At 32.0% G+C, this 25,654-nt stretch overlaps 1 protein-coding gene across 1 annotated transcript in view; it reads left to right on the plus strand.

Moving 5' to 3' along the window:
• Positions 1 to 10,195, plus strand: part of LOC129225871 (uncharacterized) — a 57,805-nt gene extending 47,610 nt beyond the window's left edge. The window contains exons 5-6 of the mRNA XM_054860399.1: positions 374 to 529; positions 9,994 to 10,195. Coding sequence (XP_054716374.1) covers positions 374 to 529; positions 9,994 to 10,126 — 289 coding nt within the window. The 3' untranslated portion in view covers positions 10,127 to 10,195. The remainder of the gene's footprint in view (positions 1 to 373; positions 530 to 9,993) is intronic.
• The last annotated feature ends 15,459 nt before the right edge of the window (positions 10,196 to 25,654 follow it).

The raw sequence follows: 25,654 nt of genomic DNA on the forward strand, positions 1-25,654 counted from the left end.
CATTGTGTTCACGTTTTGAAATGTATTTGAGGCGTGACAGTTTGAAATTTTTGACATAAAAAGCGTGGGGGGCTTCTTATCAGTTCTCTTAAATTTCTTCCACTTGTTATCCATGCAAAAATGTAAATAGGCAGCCCCCCCCCCACGCTTTTTTTTACTACAGTAAAATTAGGTGTTTGGTCAATTACTTTATATACTTGTCACCCAAAGATTATTTTTAACTTTTTAGTTCATTTTGCTACTAAAGCGTGTTCTTTTAATTTTTTAAACTTTTTTTTTTTGGAAGAATGAATAGGAAGGTAAATCCACACAATCCTGTTTTATGGTGTAACTTAGGCATGGAATAAGATTACATTGATTTTTTCCGCCGCAGGTTAGCTTGCAAGTGTGACGATGAATTCTACAACTGCCTCGCCAATGTGAACTCGGTCACTGCAAATGCAATCGGGAACCTTTTCTTCAACGTTCTATCGAGGGAATGCTACGACTTAGATTATCCTCCCACGACTCAATGCAGGAGCTACAGATCGTAAGTTTGTAAACTTTTTCGTTTATTGAAATTAGAGAAATCAAGTTTCGTTACGGAAATCACATAAACCATCAGTGGCGTACCTAGCATATGGGTGACACCCGAGCGGTAATGTGGGATGGCGGTTGTTTTAAATAGCGAAGTTTTGTCGTCAAAGTTACAAATCGTTTGCGGTTCGACTCTATTCTTAATTTTTTCAGGGCTTAACTTGTTCAGACTTAACATTAAAAGTTAATTAACGTCCAAGAAAGTAAGGGAATGTGGGGCAAAGTGAAATGGCTAAGATGACTGAGCTTTTTCAAAATGAACAAATTGGAAATTTATCAATTATCCAACGTATTGAAGCACAAAACATGCAAATTATTGCGTGTTTCGGTGTTACAAGGAACACCTTTTTCAATGCAAAGAAGTGTGAGCTTCTGGATGAAAAGTCATCCGAGAAAAACAACATGCTGGAACAGGAGATATAGTACAGTAAAAATAGGGGTCGGACCCAAACATCCAAAAAAAAAAAGCTAAACCTGGTGCAAATTGTTTATTACCCTCCCAATAAGAACAGGTAAAAAGTCCCACCCCATTGTGCGTCGGGTTTTGGAATGGGGGGCATTTAAAAAATGCTGTTTTGGGTAATTTTCCAGAATTTTTAGAGTAAATTTAAAGTGAGATTATTATGTTATAATAAATTTAAATGCATGAAATTAAAGGTGTTTGACCCCCCAAAAGGGATGACATAACCCACCAATGCTACAGAGTCCCCCTATCCCCGTAAAACGAAGCAGCACCCCCGAGCCCCCCTCCATACATTTCATACGGAAACATTATTTTATGCTAAGTTAGTGTCCATCCTCCAAGAGCGATGGTGCACCTCCTCTCAAAGATACAGCACACCCCCCTCCGCCGAATAAAATAAATACTCACCCCCCCCCCCTTTTATTTCAAGTAGAAGTATTATTTCATGCAAATCTAAAACGCATTAAATCAGTTCTGTCCACCCCATAAGAACAGTAGCTCACCTCCCAAAATGATATTATATACTAAAATATTATCCATCCCCCCCCACCTCTTCTGATGGTGCACATTTGATTAAATGACCAGAAAAATTACGCTGAGCTGTTTTTTGCTTTCAAATGATTTCTCCTAAGCTTGTAACAAAAAGTCTTCGTTATCAAGATGGTTTTTGGAATCTAGATCCTCAGCAAAATCGTTATTGTTGCAGCTATGTCTAACACAGTTTGTACAAATAATTGAGCACTTCAGTCCACTTTCAGACTTTTCTAACATTCACTATATCCAATGAACCCCTCCGAGCAAGCACAAGATTTGAGACGCAGAAAGTCTTCTAGGGCAGGAGGCTTGGCTGTTGTAATAGGACGCAGATTATATTTCTGTGGTCAAAAAATGACACTAGCTTTCCTATACTTACAAGTGACCTATACACTGCATTGCTGGCACATTTCCTTGAAGCTTACATATCATTACCAAAAATATGATCAAGCAGGTATCTTCCATCTATTACATATGAGGCAGTGAGAAGCAAAGGGATGTAAGTGGCAAAATTAAAAATTTGGAGATAACCAGTACAAATGGTTGGTGAACCTCTCCTCTATCTTGGGGCAAGAAATGGTACTAGTAGACCTGGTAGTTGCTTCTATACAGCATGATTTAGAAAAGAAAATCAATGAAAGCCTACCTAGAATCTTATATTTAAACGCGTTTTATTCAAAACTTGAAAATGTCCACTTACATCCCTTTGCCTTACTGCCTCATATATGACACCAGTTGTTCGTTCTGTGATGTTGGATGAACCTTTTGCTTCAGATAATAGCACTTTAACGATACAGGAGTTCTTTCCTTCTGAAACCGGATTCATCGAATACTGATGGAGGATCAGCGCATAACTCGTACCAGAAGTTTTTAGCAATTTGTTATTCCATCTTTACTGTTCATACCATTCGGTGTAAGAGATAGTTTGGACTTACACATCTTTACAGATAGTAACTACTCTCGTAACAGAAGCTAAAGACATAACTGCTTACCTTCTTTACAAAGAAATGCTACAAAATTGTTTGCCTTCAATTTCCTTTGATGTTACTACCCGAACGTTAAAGGTCTCATCGCAACTCACCTTATCATCAGCGAGCAATACCACTACCAACTTGAGAGGGAAGAAACTTCTGGGGGCTTTAGAAACGGATTGTGATTTCCAAACTGAGAGCTAAAAAGGTGTAAATATTTAGCATTCTATTGTTGTATTGCTCATTGCTCTCATCAAGACTTATTCTATCGTTGAATCACTACAGGTTCTAGACCACCTGAATTTGTCACTGCGTTAGATCTTTGGATAGCTGATGTTTGATGTGATCAAAATTTTTTTATCGCATAATGTACTGAAAGGTTTCAGATAGTGTTGCAAGTATATGTCCGCATATTTAGCATAATTCACATAACCAGGTGCGTAAAAGAGAGGTAGCTTGGTGTTTGCAAATGAGAACTCCCACCGACTTAGAGGGCGCAGAATTGCAGCATTGCCCGTCTCACTATTGGCAATTCCGGTTTGTCCCACCCGTACGGTGATGGCAAAAGATTGTAGAAAAGTTGAAGTAAGTTAATCAAGAAGAAGTAGGGAAACTTTGGTCAATTTGGACTTTTTTTTATGCTGTACAGGAAGTTTGTTTTCCAGCGCTCTAAACAGTTTAATAACTCCAGTCACAAATAATTTGGTTACTGAGCTCGCTTAGATCTTTTAGAATTATCATTCTGACATTACCATATCATTGTGAGGCATTTTGTACTTCGGAAAAGTTTAAGTAAGGGAAATTTTTTCGTAAACTTCAGTGCAATAGTTGATTTTAGAATGTAAATTTAGGTTTACCCCCCCCCCCCTCAAAGCGATGGCGCACCCCTTAAGTGTGACGGAGTACCCATCCAGAATAAAAGTCCTCAACAAAGAAAGAAATACCCCTTGAAAAAACTGCCTTAAAAATTCCAATGACGCAATTCTGCTTCATGGACCAGTCCCCAATCCCCCCCCCCGCCTGTGCACCCCTGTTAATTAGATTTTTTTTCTGTGAGAGTTTATTGTTTTACTATTATAGAGTGGTTTTTGCGAGGTTTGAGAATTTTTTTTAAGTAATAGAAATTATTTTTATTTAAATAGAGGATTATTTTGTCCCCCCCTTCCCCCCAAAACCCGACGGGCAAAGTGCTGGGACTTTTTACCCCTTCTTGCTGGAAGGGTAAGAAGTAATTTGCAACAGGTTTCACCTTTTTTTTTTTGGATGTTTGGGTTTGGCCATTTTTTGGTCTAATTTTACTGTACTAATAGTATAAATACCAAAAATCAGAAATTAAACAAAACAAAAAAAAGATAAAGTGTCAAATTTATTATATAATTTAGTTCTTCTTTTATTTTTATGTAAACGTGGTACATTTCTTACTTTTATTTTTTCATTTTTTGCTTTCTTATTTCGTTTATTGATCAACTAATTCCAATTTGTTTATTCTTCACTCTGTTTTTTTCCGCATTTCTCCATTTGATACATTGCTTCCAGACATAGTTTTTTCCGCTGGTGAAATTATTGCTAATTTATTCAGATTGGTTTCATTTTTGGACTATTTGAATTGTTTATGTGTTTTCTTGGTAATTTATTACTTAACGGTTTTTTCCTAATGGAATTATATAATAAATTCGTCACTTTATTTTTTTATTTTTTTTTTTTATTTTATTTTATTTTTTTTTTTTTTTAATTTCTGATTTTTGGTATTTATACATCTCCTGTTCCAGCGTGTTGCTTTTCTCTGATGACTTTTCATCCAGAAGCTCACACTTCTTTGCACTGAAAAAGGTGTTCCTTGTAACACCGAAACACGCAATAATTTGCATGTTTTGTGCTTCAATAGGTTGGATAATTGATAAATTTAATTTTCAGCACAAAGTTATTAGTTCGTTAAATTGAAAATTTGTTTTGAAAACTCAAAAAGAAAGAACATTGTATTTTATAATAAAACTTTCATTGAGATATTTCTTTTTATTTTTGGTAGTAATTTTTTGAACTTTCAAAAAATAGTGGAAATGTTTCAATTTTTTTTCATGGGGCAAAGTGAAATATTAAATATTTTTTCAAGTGAAATATTTTCTATTTGATTGTAAAAAATATTTTTGATCAAATGAATCAGTAAATAAAATTTCAAATGAATAAATGAAAAGAAAATGAAACAGTAAGCGAATAATTAAATTAATTAATTAATTAATCTACGAAGATAAATAAATGAACAAGTAAAAAAGTGCATGAATAAGAAAATAAGAGAATGATAAATAAATAAGTGAATTACTAAAGGAAGGAATGTAACTGAATTAATTAATGCATGAATACGCAAGTGTTTTAGCAAATGATTGAGTGAGTAAACGAAATAAGCTATATTTCACTTTGCCCCATATGTACTCGACTATAATAATAGCAAAATATTTAAAACACAAATAAGCTTAACATTAACTAAATAAATGTTGCACTGCATATTAGTAGGTCTCAATTAATACTTAAAACGTTAATGACAAGAATTTTATAATATAAAAAATATTTTTTTGATTTTCAACTATTATTACAACTCAAATTCAAAATTCAGAATAGAATACTTTCCACTTTTCGGAAACAAGTTTATTCTAACCAAATATAAGTGCTAATTAGGTATTCAAATGAAGGTGTCACATTTCTTATACCTTAAAGTGTGCATTTCATTTCAAATATGACTTGACTTGACTTGATTCTCTTAACGCCTAGTGGCGCATTAGGCCTCTAGCTTGGCATTCCATCCCAACCGGTTTAATGCTGCCTCCCTGGCACTCCCCCAGCTTGGCCAACCCACCACCACCGAGATACCAAAGATAGAGATACTCCTCAAGGCCAAACAACCTCTCCGAAGGGAAGTGTATGAGTCACGCGAAGAAGATCTGTTAGTGCTTTCCCCAAACCTTCTGGGGGAGTTTTCAATCTCTCACATCGTTGAATTTGCTGAAAGTAACGGTCGCTATGCTTTGTTCCCGCCATTTACTCTTGGGATTATGACTTTACTTTGTGAATTGTTTTTGTTGATTCGCATATTTTAGTTTCGCTTATTATAGTTATTTCGTTTGTTATTGTGTATAAGTGTATCAATCATGCCGTTCAGATACTGTGTGCCTGGATTTCAGCGCAATTACGACAGCACCTATAAAATGTAAACTTTTTTAATTCTCGGCCGATGTAGAGATGTGCAAAAGATGGATTAAATCTATTACACGCAAGGATTTTGCACCAACTAAGTCATCTCGGGTGAGTTCTTAACATTTTTCCCCATTAAAAACTAATGTGCACAAATTAATTCTGTTGTTGTTTCTCAAAAATAAGAATGGTACATTGAATAACAAATGTCAATAATTACTTTTAGCAAAATGATTTTTTTAGCAGTTTTTAAAATGCTGAATAATCAAACCGTATACAGTAACGTGAATAACCAGGAAGTAAATCATTATTCCGCTACCCCCTCCCCTATTACAGTCACTGGTAATATAGTATCAGGTTCAGTATACCTTATACCTATTTTATTCATGAGTGTTTTTGTTCCTTTGTGTGGTTGTATCCTAATTATAAAATATTTTTCACATTCAATAAGACAGAAATATTTAAAATACGTTTCATGAAAATTAAATTTTTGTTTAATTCCGTATTTTATGCATTCATTTTTTTAAATTATTTTTCTCGTCACAACAAATATCTGTTGAAAGTGAATTTAAATTCTTAATTCAAAACAATAATTTAACAATATGTAATCATTTATATTATTATTAAAATGTTTAAATTTTCTGCATTAATTTGTTAATATGGAAAAAACCCTGGTGGGCAAGCTTTTGACAGTTTTAATTTTAACCATGTCAGTTTTAATATTAACCATGTTAAGTCAAAAACCCCGTGTCAAAAAATAAACACTTTTACAATCATTATAAAAGTTTAAATAAATAATAATATATTTTATAAATTCTAAATTATCTAATGTTTTAGTTTTTGGAAGTACCCACTACCGATGTTGCAATAGTTCCTACTATATATAGGGCAGCAAATTCTGTACTTTAAATAGAGGGGTTTTTTTTAAGAACCTAAAAATGGAAATGAGTCACTTTCATAAAAGCAGCCATTTTGAGCTTATAAAAATCAGAAAAGTTAAAGTGAGTGGAATCAAATGAAACATTTTACAGAGATAGACATATGTAAGGGATTTTTATGTGAAAAAAATATTGGTCATGAAAAATATTCAAAATTCTTAAGTACATAAATTATTTACAAAATTTAAAAAGTAAGGGAATGAAATATTAGCAGAATGAAGCATATTCGAACATTAAAATTTACAGCTTCATTAAATAATATATATATATATATATATATATATATATATATATATATATATATATATATATATATATATATATATATATATATATATATATATATATATATATATATATATATATATATATATATATATAATGGATATTACAATAATAATTACTAATAATTACTGAAGTTGATTGTTCTGGGGAAAAACTGTCTGGCACGATTGTTGCACGCTGTTGAATGAACGCAAGTTCCAAACATTATTAAAGTAAACTAGTTCACAGATTTAATTTTAATGTACTTAATGTTATAAGCAGGGTTCGTTGAATTAAATCAGCTTTTTTTAAATCGTGATTAAAATCATGATTTAAATCAAATGATTTTTTTTAAATCAATTGATTTGAATCTAGTGATTTTTTTAAACAAAGTCATTGATTGAAATGAGTTTATTTTACATAAATTAATTTTGCATTTTTGAAATATGTTACTCTAAATTTAATTATACTGCATTACATAATTTTAATTAAACTAGCAAAATTATATATATCCCTCTTTCTGTGTGTGTAACAGATTTTCAGACTTTGGCAATATTGTTTTTACTTCAAAATTACTTCAGAACAAGATAAAAAAAATTTGCAGTTTTTCTTATACATCATGACTAATATAATTTAGAAAAATAATTGTCGAACATACTGTTTTACACTAGAAATTTACAGGATGATGGAAACCTTATCTTTGAGCATATCATAAAGCATCACATCTTATCTAAACATAATAATATATTTATAAATCTTAAAAATTTATTATTTAAAAATCTTATCCCAAAATTATAGGAGTTAGCCGAATTGATTCCATTAGTTCAGATTGCTTTCTTATCAAAGTTTTTTGCCCTCTTCATTCCAACTGAACAATTGAATTCATTTCAGAAATTATGTTGACTCTAAGCTGATAAACATAGAAAACTGCCAAATTAAAAAAAAAATTTCTTCTAAAAAGTATGGAAATAATAATTTTAGGAAATAGTGGGTACCTCTGCTTCCCAGAATTATAGTTGAAAAAATGGTGGTTGTAGCTAAGGGGTGGGGGTGTTAATGTAAAATTTAATTTGAATCATGCCTTGTTTTAAAAGCAGAAGCAGTCAACTTATACCTATTATTAAAAAATAGCTACTGCCATGAAATGAAAATAGCTGAAAAGGTGTTTTTCCTTACGTTTTCTCAGAATATTTTTTTTTATTTTTTATTCCCACTTAAGTATTAGTCAGAAAAATCTCCAGATTTTTACTGGTGTTGATCCTTTTTGATCTAAACTAATGAACTATCAAAATTTGCACTGTTAAATAAAAAAAGTCAGACACAGATTCACAAGCAATGAATCTTAATTTATTAAAGTCTAATTATGTTATGAAATGTCTTTTTTAAATATAAAATAGATAATTTGAATAATTTATTTTTTCTTTATATTTTATTTGTGCATTTATTTGTTGAGATAGTGAAATGGATTTTATTTTAGTGCTATTTTGATGTGCCAAAAGGGAATAAATGAGTTCCATGACTGGAATCTTTGCTTTTTTTGTGAACATTAAACACGACTATTAAATTATCTCACGCTGAAAAAAATATTATTGTTGCTAATGTGTTGTAGAGATAATCATACTGAATGCTGAAGACAAACAGAAATACTTTCAATAATTTTTTCAGGAATGTATTCATACTCATTTAATAATTGTAATAGGAATTATTTTGTTTTCACCGAAAGGAAATGCGCGTCACGAGCATCAAAATAAGCATTTCGCTGACAAAAGGAAACTATTTAAACCATGGATTAAGAAAGAAAATCGCATAAAATATCGGTATCTGCATCAAACTGCATCCAGTCGCATAGGTCTTCTTGGGGAGCCATCTTCCTCCCGCTGTTTGGCCTTGAGTAGAATCTCGGTGGTGGTGGCCAACCAAAGGCATTTCTTTCTTCTATGACCATCTGACGCCAGGTTAGTTTTGGACGCCCGCGCTTCTTCTTGCCATCAGGGGTCCACGTGAGAGCAGTTCTTGTAGGGTCTATTGCCTGCATTCTGAGAACATGTCCTATCCATCATTTCAAATATACTCAATTAAAAATAATCTTAGACAGAATAACCCAGAAGTTTATAGTGATGAAGATTTACATTGAGTCAAAAAATTGAATATTCAAATGAAAGGGGGGAACAAACACTTTAAAAAAAAACAATATCAATGCTAGAATGCGTCATTTTTTGCTGGATTCAATGATTTAATCCTTTCTCACACGGATTCTACCACCTGTGTACATTAATCGTTTCTCTGACACTGTTTCCATACCCTCTTCAATGCGGCAGCGAGCTCTATTTTGTTGGCGGGCACCAGGTCTCGAACCGCTTTCTTTAGATTTGACTGTACCACAAATTCTTGATCGTATCGAGATTGGTAGAGTTTCTTGATCGGTTTAATACAAAAATTCCTCTTCCTGTTTAAAGTCTATAAGTCTATTTAGAGATGTGACACGGAGCAGAATTTTGCTGAAAAATAAAATGTGTCACTAAATGTGTAACTGCTGTGCCTCAGATAAAGTATCATGCAGTATTATTGATAAACAGCGGAAGTCGCGCATTGTTTTATTTTAATATATATATAACTTCCCAATTCCTGCAGCCCTCATGCACCCACAAACCAGGAAGGGTGTGTCAAAGTGGAGAGAAGGTCTTACACAAGATTTCACATACGCTTTTCTTTTTAAACGTCTAACCCGAACACCTTTTTTATTATTTTTATTAATTTTTAATTATTTTAATATTTTTTATTAGTTTTATTTATTTATTTAATTTGTATTGTTTCATGTGTTTGTTTTTTTGTTCTATTGTTTTTATTTATTTATTTTATTTTTATTTATTTATTATTTTTATTTATTTTTAATTATTTTTTATTAGTTTTATTTATTTATTTTATTTTTATTTATTTAATATTTTTCTTTTCTTTTATTTTTATTTTATTTATTAATTTATTTATTTATTTATTTATTTTTGTTATTTTTATTTGCATATTTATTTATTTTTTAATTAATTAATTAATTTATTTATTTATTCAGGTTTTTCAAAATCAAGTGCGACGAATATGAGAGAAACACCAGTGCGCCTAAAGTGTATCAGTGGATTCCGGCGAGAAAATACAAAGCAATTCCGATCCCTGGACCTCTGAGCATCACACTGCCGTCAATTTAAAACGTAGAGCTGGACTCATCTATGTGCCTCAAATACATATTGTTGCGTCATTTCATATCTTTGAATAAATCAAATCATTCATTTTTAAGAGCATCGATTAATAAATCATTTATTTTGATTTCTTGATGACGTACAAAATCGAATTAATTTTTGTAAGAATTGAAAATGGGAGTCGAGGTGATAATGGGCCATTCATTAATTACGTAAGGGTGAATTTCGCAATTTTTGACTCCCTCTCCCCATGTAAGGGAACGTAAAATTTCTCAAACTCCCCCCTATTCTTACGTAAGATTCAATTTCTTTTTTCAAAATAATAAAAAAATTAATCTTACATCAAAGGAATTGTTATTAAATTCATTATTATTAAATCAAACTTTTTTGTGCAAAGAAATATTCATTAAAAAGTTGGAATTTAGACTGAATATTTTTTCGACATTTTTTTAACAAATGAAAAACAGTTCATCCTAATATGATTTTTACCTAAATAAATTTAATCCCTGCCAAACCGCTTGTTTGCGCGATTTCTAATTTCAAGTATCTTCGCTAAAAACTTTCCTGAATCACTACAAGTTGCACGAATGCAGACTTTTCACTGTTGTGAAAAATATTTTTAGCTACCAGTTTAAAGATTGAATGAGCGTGTTTATTCAACGTATCGCCTGAAGATCAATTACCGCCCGTCCAGTTTGACTGAGCTCCCAGTGAGAGCTAATAAAGTCACTGGGTAGCTGCAGTCTTTGCAAGGCAGGAATTGCAAGTAAAAGATATGCTCGGTTCTTTCTTGCAATTCTCTCTTAGCTTTGGTCATGGTTGTTCCAATGTTTCTGGAGCTTTCTTAGTAAACCAGGAAAGTTCTAATCAATGAGATTAAACCTACCTAATTTTTCTTAAAGGTTCCTGAGACATGACTGGCTTCAATCGGGCAGATTTCCAAATTCTTCAGAAAGTTTAAAGAATAATTTCAGAAAGCTTAATGGTTTTTAGCAGAAAATACTCCTGGTTTTTTTCAAGACATGTTATAGGAAGAAACTGGGCATATCAGCTACCTATTAATTATTTTCCAGGAAAGTTTTTGAATCGCTTTTACAGTGTTGCAGAAATTTTCACTGAAAATTACATACACGTGAACCCAGCAGCAGATTTTTATTTATTTACTTATTTATTTATTTTTTCTTTTTTTGCAGAAGGCAATGCGGATTTAAGGACCCAAAAATAGTCGGCAAAACAAACTGACACTAGTTTAATCTTTAACTCTAAATCAGCGTTGAGAAATGCATAAAAGTACAGTGTAATAAAGGAAGCGTTTCTGAATATATGGGGCAGCTGCGGCTCATATAATTTCCAAAAACGTTTCTGAGAATTTCGGAATCCTCTTTCTATAACTTTCAAACACGTTTCTGAATATATTGTGCAGCTGTGGTTCAGGAAACTTTTAAACGTTACAGGGTATTCGGAATCCTCTCAGTAATTTTCGAAAACGCTTTCGAATGTTTCGGAATCAGTTTTCTGTGATTTTTTTTTCAATCTGGATTATAATGTTGTGTAATATAAGAATTTTAATTGGTTCTTTCACATCAAGCAGCGACAAAGCTGTTCAAACATTTGAAACTATAGGAAGTCATTTATTTATTTATTTTGTTTGTTTATTCATTCATTTATTTTTTATTTATTTATTTATTTTTTGTTTATTTATTTATTTATTTAGTTTTTTGTACTTCCTTTGTATTATTTTGCGCGATTTTAATTTAAAAATGTCAAATCAAAATCATAGTTGGTGCTGAAAACACCAATTAAAATAGTTATAGTCAACATTACCATTTAAACTTTATTCTATAAGCATTCCTATAATTCGCAACGGGTAACTATTGAAATTCGTATGACAGCATGATTAACAGCAAAACACATGCCAATTTTCAATTTATTGAAATTAAATTTGAAACAAGGGTTACAAAGAAAATCAAAAGTAAGAAAACTTGTATATCAGCATTACCATGCCTAAAGACGTATTTTTAAAAACATTTAAGCGCAGATTGTCTAATTCTTCGAATTTGGAGTGAAATTTGAGTTTACGTAACATTTATCGATCATAAGGTTTATTTCAGGGTGCAATTTAACTTAGTTTTCAAGTTTCTTTTAATAGAAATAGTCTAATTGATGCATGGGATATACGAAATATTTTAATTTAACTTATGCAATTAAGTGGTGAAACAGGTAAACTGCAACTCAAATAAGTTGAACTGATGAAACTCTGCTTTCATAAATAACATTTACATGTCAAAACGTACACAAAATAAAAAAAAATAAAAAAATAACCAAATATTTTAATAAACGTGAAAAACCATTTTTTTTTCTGTAACCGTCCAGTTTCATTTGCTGTTAGTAAAAGTTGAGGCTCATAAAACAGAATATCAAGACATTTTTAAATGTATAGATTTATACATGTATATTCATCTTAATATATATATTTCTTTTGTGCGGACGTTTGTAACCATAAGACTTTTAAAAGGCTGGACCGATTTTGATCAATTTTTTTTGCGTAATTAAGTTGTGGCAAGCATGGTTTCGAAGCGCGATGGATCGAATCGGAAACGTTTTTGTTAGTTAATTCATTAATTTAAAAATTGGATGGTTTTATCTCCCAAATGATTAATATTATTTTAAAATTTTATATAGCGAGAACTGAAATAAATATTTAACCCGTTGTCAAAGCCAGCTCTGATTTTTGTAATGAAATTTACTACTGCTTCCTAACCAAATGATCAGAAAGTACCTTACCTAGCAACATTTGTTTCTCGGCTGAAATCCATCTGAGTTTTGGTACCAATGTCAAGAATACTTTAAGGATTATCTAACTAATCAGTACATTATTAAAGGAAAAGATGATGGGATTGAAAGACGAAACAAATTTTATTTTCGACCAGATAAATTACAACAGGACAGTTCTGTACACAAAGGATCAAAGACAGTGGAAGATCTTCATCTCTGGTGGAAAGAACAGGCAATATTATGCAATATTAGGCAAGATGATATTATGAAGTTTTAAAAGGTTTCGCTCAAAAGATCGGACTGCTAATCGGTCAGAGTTGGCTTCGCATACTGATCGGGTGGATTACAGTAACGTAGTGGCCTGGCGATTTTGGCTATAAACAAAAGAGCTGCATGATCATTTATTTTTGAATTTATATTTGCATTTTTGAATAGTAATGAAAAATATCAATATAACTTTGTTTTTTTACTCCGACAACTTGTCATTCTTTTGAAAGGGTGATAAGTTCCGATCTCATCTTCTATATGGCCCCTTAAAACTTTGAACTCGAATATCTCCTTGAATTTTGGTCGCACTAATCTCAAATTTTTTGTGTTAGTAATATCTTTCAATGGAGATTATTTTCCTAAACAGAAGTTGGGTGACTGAGAGCACGTATAAAAAGTTATATTTGTATTTTTTGACTCATTTCTAGTTTTGCTTCAAAATTTTAATATCTCAACTCTGCATCTTATTTTGAACATTTTTTCAAAATTGGAATATGCATCAAGGACTAACGGTTGCGGAACTAGAGGTCTTGCAGGTTAAAACGGAACACCCTTTATATATATATATATATATATATATATATATATATATATATATATATATATATATATATATATATATATATATATATATATATATATATATATATATATATATATATATATATATATATATATATATATATATATTACATATAATCACTTTCAACCATCGTCAATCCACTGCTGGATGAAGATCTTTTCCAAGTGCTTCCAATTTTTTCTGTCTGTTGCTTGGGATTTCCGTCTGATGCCTGACAATTTTCGAATTTCATCATTCCATCTAGTTTTCGGATGTTTTCTAGGTCGTTTCACATCGAGTGGGTACCAGTCTCGGGATTTATGTGAAAATTGGAATAAAAGAGAACTATTATCGATTTATTTTTCTTCGAACCCATCTGCAAACCTTTCCGGTGCTGAAACAAAGATACTGTGAAAATTTCAGCGAAATCGACCGGGTACTTCTCGAATTTTGCGCGTTCACACAAACAGACCCTTTTTGGAGACTTCATTTTATACTATGTAGAGATAAATGTTCATTTAAGTACATTTTAATAAATTACTAATGGTAAGCAGGAATTGACTTTTTTTTTAATTTTAAGAGTTGATAACAGAAAAATGGTATGGATTTCAAATTTTGCAAAAGCTTACTTATCATTCTGTGAAAACATTTCGTTGGTGTTAAACACCAGATGAGTCGTTCTTATGACAGAATGAAATCCTGCCCCTAAAAATAACCCATCTAATTCCGAAATCCAAAGACGAACAGTAAATTACACAAGTTATGCGACGGGATGAGGATTATTAGTTCTTATGGCGTAACTCTAAAACGCTCCCTGCTAATAGTGCTGCTCTGATAAGATGACATAATCAAACAAATCGAGTTAACACGATCAAACAATGAATAAATTAGCTGACAAAATCAATCAATTGAAAAACATAATACTAGAATCAAACGGTTTTAAGTGTTATTACAACTAAGAATATTAACTTAATGTAAAATATTTTGATTGAAGCATTATTTATTTGTAATTCCATGATTAAGCATTCAAAATAACACAAATAAACAATGAACAATCAAATTGATAGAATCAATCATCAATCAATTGAAAGCTATATTGAAAGAATATTGAATTATAATTCAAAGAATAAAATGGTTTAGAATATTATAACAATTAAGGAATAAAACATAATGTTGAATTCCTTAATTATTACTTTATTTATTTATGATTCAGTATCTAAAAACTCAAGTTTACACTAGCAAATAATGAACAAATTAGCTGATAGAATCAATCATTAATCAATAGAATGCTACAATACAAAGAATCGAACGGTTTTACAAATTACTACAATTAAGGAAATGAATTTGCAAAACATATGATCCAATCATGTGTACTTATTTTAATCTTTTATCTAAAGATTGCTGACTGATAATTACATCGCAATTGGTTTTTGTGACATCACCAAGAAATAAATGAACAATAGAAAAGCTGCAGTAATTCTCTTTTTCAGGATTGGTTGACAACTTTTGTGCTCTTTCTGTCACTACTCATTCCAATTTGCAGCCCAAAAGCAATTATTTTCCTATTTCAGATTGCAGATTTTTCCGTGTAGCTGTCATATTTTTTTTAAGCATCTTTATGAACACTTGTGTATTGAAAGCCTGTATTATTTGCAGACATGGGATTGTAATTCTGTCTTATTTATAAGATGTGACACAGTTGGAGAGGAAAAATTCACACCTCAGGGTTGCCACAAACATTCAGGCCCTGATTAACATATGGGCCAACTGAGGCTCCCAAGGTTTAGGGCCCCCATTTCTTTTCAAAGTTACTTTATATGTATAATTTGGATTCATTTGACTTTAAATGTAAAACTGCTAAAATAGTTGTTACGCTGTTATTTTCTTCTTGATAATTCATTTTATTTACTCCCTATTTGTGGTTTAAAGTAAAGTCAGTGCATTCCCATAACAAATTATTTGTAAGTGTTACGTTAAAATTATATTGCAGTTTGCACAAATATAACATTTTTTTTTAGAACTTTTGTTTTTCGCAGCAGTTTTAGTTGTATTCATTCTAGCCATATTAGCCTAGTATTCATACATGCGCCGATAAGCAAATTGGCAGATTAACGATTAATCTGCGGATAATCAGCCATTTAATCGGCAGAGCCGATTAATCATCACAATAATTACTTTAATGTTACCAATATCTCCATCACATTTTTTGTCTCATAGTTTCGACCAAAGAAATAGTTCATAGTTTATTTCTGAAAGACGATTTTTTTAAGCACTTTTATTATACTTGACCTGATTGTCACGGAAAAAACTGAGGCCTGCTTTTGCTTATATCTTAGCAACTAGACCACTTAGAGACTTCGGGATTTCCCTAAATGATTTGCTTAATCTTAAGGTACAACTTAACGCTAAAAAATTCAATTCTAAAATAAAACTATTATTTCGGTTTGGATGGAAAACAGCAAATTTCATATAATTTTCCCATTCAATATTTCAATATGAAACCCATTGTTACAAATTTTGTTGCTTTATAACAGCAATATTAATAGTAATCATAATAAAAATTTTGAAACAAGGCTTCTCTGGAGCAAGCATGAAATTTATCCACTACCATTTCTTTCTTAGAATGTTTATCATCATCTATGACAGTAATCGAAAACGGGGCTAATTAAAAACACATACTAGGATCTTTATCACGAGTAACTTATGTGTTGTGAAATATGAATTAGTTTCTCAAATCTTTAATATTTAAATGGTTCTAATTAAATTAGTAGACCAACAAATCCTAGATGGGAACAAGGGTTAATTTTTAGTGCCAAATGCTTAAAGTTTTAAACACGTGTATAGTTTTTTCTTTTTAGTACAAAGCATTAATACGAAAAAAAGAGGTGAAATTTCGTGATGGTAACATTATTCTGTTTATTTACACTAAAAAAAAATAACATAACTTTTTAAAAAATACCAAGCACTATTCATAATGCAATCAAAAGGACAAAATAACTTTCCTGGGTCAGAAAGGACAATATTTAAGTATTCCTGTAGTTTTCAATTCCAAGAAAATGACTCCACAAACTAGAAAAAATGCGGCTCGAGTCATTTCAAACCAAACTTTCCCAGAAAAATATGCATGTTTCAACACTCAAATTTATGACAGAAAGTTAGTTTAATGATAAAAAAAATTCTCTACCTGACTTGAGCCGCACTTTTTCTCGATTGTGGATTCATTTTCTTGGAATAATTGAAAACTACAGGAATACTTAAATATTGACCTTTTTAACCCCAAAAAAAGTTATTTTGTCTTTTTGAGTGCATTATGAAAAGTGTTTAGCATTTTTTTTTTTTTTTAATTCTGTTATTTCTCTATTTTCCTAATTTTTCCGAAAATAATTTTAGAATTTCATGCAATTTCTTTAAGCTAACTTTCATATTATTGCTAATAAAATTACATTATATTAACTGGACACGAAAGTTAAAAAAATATTAGGGGGTAGCCTGCTGTCAGCTTGCTAATTTAAGGAACACTTTGATTTTATTTATTTATTTTTTCAATTATACCTCTTAATTTAAGAATTTTATTATTTTTGAGAGCAGTATACTAAAGAAGAAAAGTATCGACACATTAAAAATGTTGCAACGTTGTATACATATGTATATTTATTACAAATTAAAAATAATAAAGTTGAAAAAAAATTACTCCAACTATCAGTTTGAAAAAGAATAAAACAATAATAAAGTATGTACATATATTTCTTAACCAAATGTATTTATTAATAATTATTTTTTGTTAAATTAAAGTTAAAGAGAGTAAATTGCAAAATGTATGATGTAATCATATGTATAGTTAGAAGCACTCCTGGATTTACGTACAAGCTAAGTAAGCTATAGCTAAAGGCCCCCGCTTTGTTAAGGGCCCCCAACTCCCGTAAATTAGCATGATTCGTTCCAAAAAAAAAAGAAAAGTACTTGAAAAAAATAAATTTTATTTTCTAGTGCTTGAAATACTTGAAAATTTGGAAATATGTGGCTACAAACCACAATTAGGAGAGGGTAGGGAGACGGAATGTCAATATATGTCAAATTCAGCGCCTTGCTACATCCTGCACCAAAAATGTGAAAACCATGGTTCTCACATTTCCGGAACATATTGCAAATTTTGTGACTCATATGTTTCATATCTTTTTATTTATATAATTCCGAATGCAGCATTTTGGAAATTATTTTGTTATTACTTGCTTTTATCTTACTTCTTCTGCATAATTGTCAATCTGTTTAGCATGAAAAAAAATAAATAAATAAAATAAAGAATGAAAACACTATCTCTATTCCTTTTCGTTTTCTGCCCCACTTGCAACTGAAGAAAAGTTATCTTGAGAAATTCTTTTTTCTTTTAACTTTAAAATAGCTGTTTCTTACAAAGTTAGAACAGAACTGTAAAATTTTACAATCAAGTACTAAAATATCGGAGACTGGAAAGTACAAATGAAGTGCGTTAAATAATTTTCATTGTTCTAGAGTCCTTGAAAATAATTAGATAAGTTTGAAAATCCTAAGCAAAGTGGGCTCCAATTTTATTTCTTGTCAAGTACATAAATTATGAATTGTTCAAGTGGGCAGTGTGTTACTCTCTTGTCACCTATTTTATAAAACTACACCACTTCTTTTAAAGAATTTTTTTATTATTGATTATGTTATATTTAATTCATTGTAGTATTTGTCGGTCGGTTGGAGGTGTGATTAAAATCTAATTGTACCGAAAGCCAATGTGAGCAAGTAACAATGCATTGCCTTTTCTCTTCCCGCACTCTCTCTCTATCAACTGCTATCATTGATTTCTCGAATAAAATACAATTTTTACTGTGTATTATCTTAATTTGCGAAAGATTATATAACTTTGTTTTGTTTGCCTATTTCTGTCCTGATATTTTTGAAGTTCCAGCTACTTATAGCACTTAAAAATGCAGAATTTTATATCTATTTTTCAAAGTTTTCTCCGGGGAAGAAGCCCCCCGACCCCCTAGCAATGGAGATGTTCTACACTCCATTTAAAGTTGAGTCCTACCATTTCTTCTCTTAAGGTCAATCCAAAAAGGACACATTAAAACACGCTCAAAAAAGAAAAAGTATTGCTGTATGTATCAGAGGAAAGAGGAAAAAAAAGTAAAAACATACCTCTTACACCACCGAGAGAAACGTTGTTCATACAAAGGGAGGCCCATATCTGTTATAGCTTAGGACCCCGTTAACTCTAAATCTGGCGCTGGTTGGAAGGAACAAAAGAACAAAATTTCTGAAGGAAAAAAAATGTTGTGTCATCAAATAAAGAAGGGAGGGTATTATAAAAAAACCGAGGAAATGATCTTTTACTATTTCATTCAGTTTTACGCACTTTCTAAACGAGGGACAGGGTCGCGCCGACCCTATGTGCAAGGTCGTTCGACGCACGACGGCACCAGAGTCAAAAAAGACGCCGAGCTCTACCGATCAAAAATGCTCCAAATGAAGGGAGGATAAAACTGTAACAAAAAGTAAAATTGATTTTTTCCTAATATCTATTGGCGACGTGAAATTATTCTGCTCATTTAAACAATAAATCCGTCTCGCTGAGAATCTAAAAGGAAAAACTTATTGACTTGTTGTGTCTAAACATGCAATTCAAAAGCGCAATTTTTTACACTGAAAACAAGTGATTTCAATTATGCATGCATCAGCATTTTCCTTCTCAATGTGGAGCCGTGAATGCTATTTCGGTATGCCTGTAAGTCTATAGTACACAAGGTTGAGCATACGAGGCAGTGTTGCCAGATTGGGGGAAATTTCCCCATTTTGGGGAAATCTGGTGCTCTCTGGGCAAATTTTGGGGATATGGGTTTTGAGGGGAATTCTTTGGGGAAAAATTTTTTTCTTGGGGAAAACCTGGGGGAAAAAAATTCTTGGGAAAAAAAATGTAGGGGAGACCGGGGCAGGTTTTCGCGCTTTTTTTAAATTATTTTTTATTTATTTGCCTAAGTTTGAAAAAACTATACTACACCATTCAGAGAAACCTTGGCTACAACGTGGAATTACTTACATCAATTAATTAAGCTTTGTTTTACAGAAAAATAGTTTTAAGTGTCGTTATGTCACGTGCGAAAATGTGCCCCGTGACCGGGGCAAGTTTTCGCATACCTTATTTATAGACAGGGGCAAGTTTTCGCATGCACTTATATCAATATAATTTAGGAAATCAAACAAAATATTTTCAAGGTAGGTTATTTATTGATTTTCAGTAAATATACATTTAAAAAAATTCATCACTGACTTGGCTACTTAATAATTTTAATACATGTAGAACTGTTAAAAACACTAAACGTCATCGTCACTGTCACAATTAATGCATACACAGAACATAGAGTTTCCTTTGATGCAAGACCCATCTTTTGCAACGAGTGCACTTTACCCATATCTCTTTAGCCTTATATTTACTGTACAATTCTAAGCAGTAAATGCAAGCACAGTCTTCTTCCTCTGAATCACTCGATTCTTCATTTTCTTTGGGCTTGTTAGGTTTTCCAATTTGTCTCTTAAATAAACTCTTTTTTTACATTTTTCTTATTTTTCTTTTTATTCTCGTTTTTCATTTGTTTTCTCTGCTTAGCTTATTGCTGCTCTAGTCTAAGCTGGTCTTTGACCGGAGTGTCGGTCAAAATAGGCGACTTTCTCTTCTTTCTTCCTTTGCCGGTCTGTTTTCTCGGACCCGCTTTTTCCAGAGGTCTCACTTCTTCTGGGGTGGGACAACCTACGTTTTGCTGTGTTAGAACTTGAGTATCAGCTATCTCCCATGAATGATTGAGATTGTGATTAATTTTTTGTCTATTTTTTGTTTAAAAATAGAAGTTGTCGAATGAGAAGCTTACTTTTTCATGTGTATTTAACTATTTGTGCTTCATTTAAGAGTAAAAAGTATAATGAACATCGATAAATAGTAGCGATCAAAGGGGGCGGGGCATATTTTCGATACGCCGGGGCACGTTTTCGATGCGAAAATATGCCCCGCTTGGTGTTCGAAAACGTGCCCCGTCGCCATGTTTTTCCTTTAACTTCACGCAGACGGTTAAAAAAAGAATTTTATGGACAAACTATCTCATCACTGGTAGCTCCTCAATGTGCTCTTTCGAAATATTACAACAGACAAAAACTTAACTTAAGATGTATATGTTTGTTTTTAGTTTAAATGAGGTCCTCAAAATTTACTTACCTGTATAAAAACAATTGAAACTGACGTTACGCAGCGATGTGAACAGCCATCCAACTGAAACTCTCGTAGTTGTCGTCTAGTGGCGCTGCCTTTCAAATAGTCTGGTCGGTGCTTCGCTCTACCGGCTTGCTAATGAGTTAAAGTCAAATGGAAAACGTGCCCCGCGCGAAAACCTGCCCCGGTCTCCCCTAATTAAATTTGCCTCTTGACATCTGGTAGTTACATTATTTGTATCAAATAGCGTAGGTTTAGCTTTGCTCATCTTTATGGAATTCGCATTTCGTATGCTGCTACGGAATTTGCATTAATAGTTCTGCGTGAGTTATTAGTTGATACGTGAAACAGGCAAAAAGAAGTGTGATGAAGAGTGTTCGTGGATAAATATATACAAAAATCATGGTTTAAATATACATACAGAAGCAGAGTAGTAAATGCGAGTAGAAAAAAAAATATTTGGCTATTTCTTATCTCTCGGTCAGGCACTTGTATTTATGACTAGTGGCACCCGCACGGCTTTGCCCGTAATAGAAAATTAAAAGGTATTTTGGTTCCCCTGTATATTTACAAATAATGCATGATGAATTTCTCGCCAATTGGCTTGCCCACGTTGCGGTTCCACATTATGATAACATAGTAATTTAGTGTCCATCTTATGATAATTTTGCTCGGGAAAATGTTCTTAAAATTGGAATACAAAAAGAACAAAATTAAATATACAAAAAATCGCTTAAATGTGCACACCCCCCATGCTACAAACTGATTCTTTGCCAAATTTCATGAAAATCAGTCGAACGGTCTAGGTGCTATGCGCGTCACAGAGATCCTGACAGACAGAGAGAGAGATCCGGAACGAGAGACTTTTTTTCAGCTTTATTATTAGTTAATAAAGATAAAAAAGATAAAGACAAAAAAAAAATGGGAAGAAAAAAAAAGTTGGGGAATTTTATCAGAAAATTTGGCTATTTGGGGGGAAAAAAATATTCAAGAGACAAAAATATCAGAGGAAGTCGATTCATTTTATGAAAATATTAGTGGAAAAATAATATTTGAATTTGGGGAATTTTGATAGAAAACATCGCTTTTTGGGGAAAAGTTGGGAGGGAATTGGAGAAATCTGGATTTGACCATCTGGCAACACTGATACGAGGCGCAAAATATTTTCTGTTTCCCATTTTGGTTTTTGCGGGAAAACATATTGTATTATAATTTGTGTAATAAAATTCATTTTGTGATTTTTAATTCGTGGTAATTCCACCGTCTCGTGTTATAATGCATAAAGAAATATGGCAAGCACATTTGCATGTTATTTAGATGTGCGTAATATTTATATATTGTACACTGTAAAAAAAAATCCGGAAACGTTTCTGAGTATATCGTGCAGCTGTGGTTCATGAAAGTTTCAAAAACGTTTCTGAGTATTTCGGAATCCTCTTTCTGCAATGTTCAGAAACGTGTCTGAGTATTTCGGAATCCTCTTTCTGTAATTTTCATAAACGTTTCTGAGTATTTCGGAATCCTCTTTCTGTAATGTCCAGAAACGTGTCTGAGTATTTCGGAATCCTCTTTCTGTAATTTTCAGAAACGTTTCTGAGTATTTCGGAATCCTCTTTCCGTAATTTCCAGAAATGTTTCTGAGTATTCTGTGCAGCTGCGGTTCATGAAAGTTTCAAAAACGTTTCCGAGTATTTCGGAATTCTCCAAACGATTTTCAAAAACGTTTCCGAGAATTTCGGAATCCTTTTTCCGTGATTTTTTTCTAAAATATAATTCTTTACTACAGTATTGCATACCATATCAGTTTCAATTCTTTCATATCTAAGAGCAATAAAACAAGCAATTTTAGAATCATGGATTTTTTTTTTCTGAATTTCTAATGACAAATAGCATGGTTAACAGCATAACATGTGAACAGTTATAAATTTTTGAAAATTTATGAAATGATATAGTAGTTTCATTCCTAATCACAAAATCGTCGGGGGAGGGGGAGGGGGGGTACTTTCTCAAAAGTGGGATTGTTTGTTAAACAATCTTAAACTTTAGTTTTTCTCTCAATATTTTCAAGACAAAATTATCAACATATTTTTAATGCAGAACTTAAAAACATATCTTGTATCAAACTCGATAGCTTTTATTTTCAGATAAAATTTGGCAGGACTTACCTACCCTTCGCGTTCCGGAATTCGTTCACCTCAAGTCAATTTCTCTGACGAACAAAGTGTACCGAAAAGTACCAACAGAGAAATTGATGAATTTAAATATGACACCAAGTCCCCTTGCTGGAACCATTCGGATTGATTCTTCTGTTCTTGCCCTTTTCCAGCTCATCACAAATATAAATACTTAATCAAAATAAGTTACTGCTTTTATTTTTACAGTGTGCGCAAAATGCAATATATATTTCATTTATTAAAACATTGAATTCTATTTTATGATTATTCCATTTCATTTTTACGAGAATCCCCCCCCCCCCACACCATAAGAGTGATGGTGCACCCATAAAATGCTATAAAGCGCCCCCCCCCCCCTTAAAAAAGCAACACCCTGAAAATGTCAATGGTCTGCGAGGTGAACGCCCCTCGTCTTCTCCCCATCTGTACATTGCATATTAATAACATAGTATTTAAAAAATGATCACTTTTAAAACAATGACGTGAAATAATATTACTTTTTATTTCGGCATGTAAATGCAGTTGTTCCATTTTTGCCACTGACTCATTCCTCCTGACTGCCCTACATTAAACTAGTATATCCACGAAGGAAATGTTATTTACGGAACAACTAATGTCAAGCAATTTTTTATTGTTAACCACATTTAGCAAAATGAATAAGCAGATGAATTAATTGCATAACTATGTTGCTTACTAATAGATAACATGGTCATTTTCTAATGGTATAAATATTTTTAAATAAATGAATAAAGTATAATAAAAAAAGATAAATAATACTGACACATTTTTTGTGAAGCATATTACAATACTAGAAAACATTACCATACAACCATTACCAAACAACATTACCATATTTTTAATGAATTAAACAATTAATTTTTTTTTTTTTTTTTTTTTTTTTTGAACCAATGGATGTATATCCAAGTATTTCGAAATAACTTTTCTGTGATTGCTTTTCAAATATAAATCTTATTTCTTTTGCGTAATTAATCAGTTTCAATTGGTTAAAACAAATAGTACACTGCGCACATAGGTATGTAGAATAACTTTAAATTAATTCGATAAACCCAAAAACAGTTACAATTAGAGCCTCATCAAATGCAAATCAGCAAAAATATAAATGTATATAACAACATGTTTTAAAATAATCAGTAATACTTACAAGTGAACATCAGCAGAATAAAATCTAAGTACCTCCATTACAACTGGATAAGTAATCCAAAGGGTTTCGTTTCATAAAGTATAAACACGAGTGTTGAAACTATTCACGCTTGAACACACAATATATGACTAATCATGGTCGCACTGGAAATTGTAAAGAAGCAAATAGTTAAAACTAACTTAATAGCTGCGTACATCGTCTAAAAAATTAAAGGGCAATCCAAAATGCAAAGGCGTAAAATTAGTTTCGACACATTTTACTACTCCCTAGACATGAAATAACAAGCAATCCAATGCTAAACAGTTGCTGACTGCAACAACCAAACATGTGGAGAAAAAAAAGTTCTCGTTATTTCCGATTCACTGGCGCCCGCGTTGGAAGGATAAAATACGTTTCGAAGCATTGCGTCAGCACTTCCGCTTCTAGATTTTTTGAAATAACAAAAAGCTTTCTGGATAATGCGAAGTTCGCTATTGGATGAAGGATTTTTACTATTTCGGAAACGTTTCTGACATATCAAGAAATGTTTCCGAAATTTGCTACAGTGTACACATACGCACGCTCATACACATACAGATTCATACACATGCGCCTTTACCCACACGCTAACGTGCATAAACACAGGTCTACGCACACACACAAGCCTGCACATACACAACTGTGCACACGTAATCGCCCAAGAGCCCAGTAAGCAAAATATCTTGCCTCAGTATTGCATAAAGGTTGACATGCAAGAAAAATCATCTTGCATTAATGCTGCCTCAATGTTGTTATGTTACTCCCTTTATGCTGTCAGCAGGCTGCCACAATATTGGCTGACAAGGTGTATGCAACATAATATCAGGAAAATATCAAGGTAGGCTGCTTTTGTAATATTGCATACGTATTGATATGACAGGATAATATCAAGATGTTGTCATGACAGCATAAAATCAAGGTCTAGGCAAGATGATCTTGCTTTTGTAATCTTGCATACGTATTGATATGACAGGATAATATCAAGATGTTGTCATGACAGCATGAAATCAAGGTCTAGGCAAGATGATCTTGCTTTTGTAATATTGCATACGTATTGATATGACAGGAAAATGTCAGGATACATTGACATGACAGTATGAAATCAGCACGTTTGCAAGGTGTTTTATCTATTTATTTCTTTGTATTATTTTCACTTGAAACTCGAGAATTAAATTTCATTCTGTAATTATTTCTGTTATTCTTCAAGATAGTTTTCTAGCCTAAGAATATTTCCTTAAAGCTGACATCTGATCGGAAATTCATATAAAGGTATTAATAGTACTCGCAATTTAATTTAAAAAATGAAAGTTTCTTCGTTTTGCGTAATACTTGACTTATTTTATAAATTCATGCT

The sequence above is a fragment of the Uloborus diversus genome, chromosome 7 (assembly GCF_026930045.1).
Source record: "Uloborus diversus isolate 005 chromosome 7, Udiv.v.3.1, whole genome shotgun sequence".
NCBI classification, from domain to species: domain Eukaryota; kingdom Metazoa; phylum Arthropoda; class Arachnida; order Araneae; family Uloboridae; genus Uloborus; species Uloborus diversus.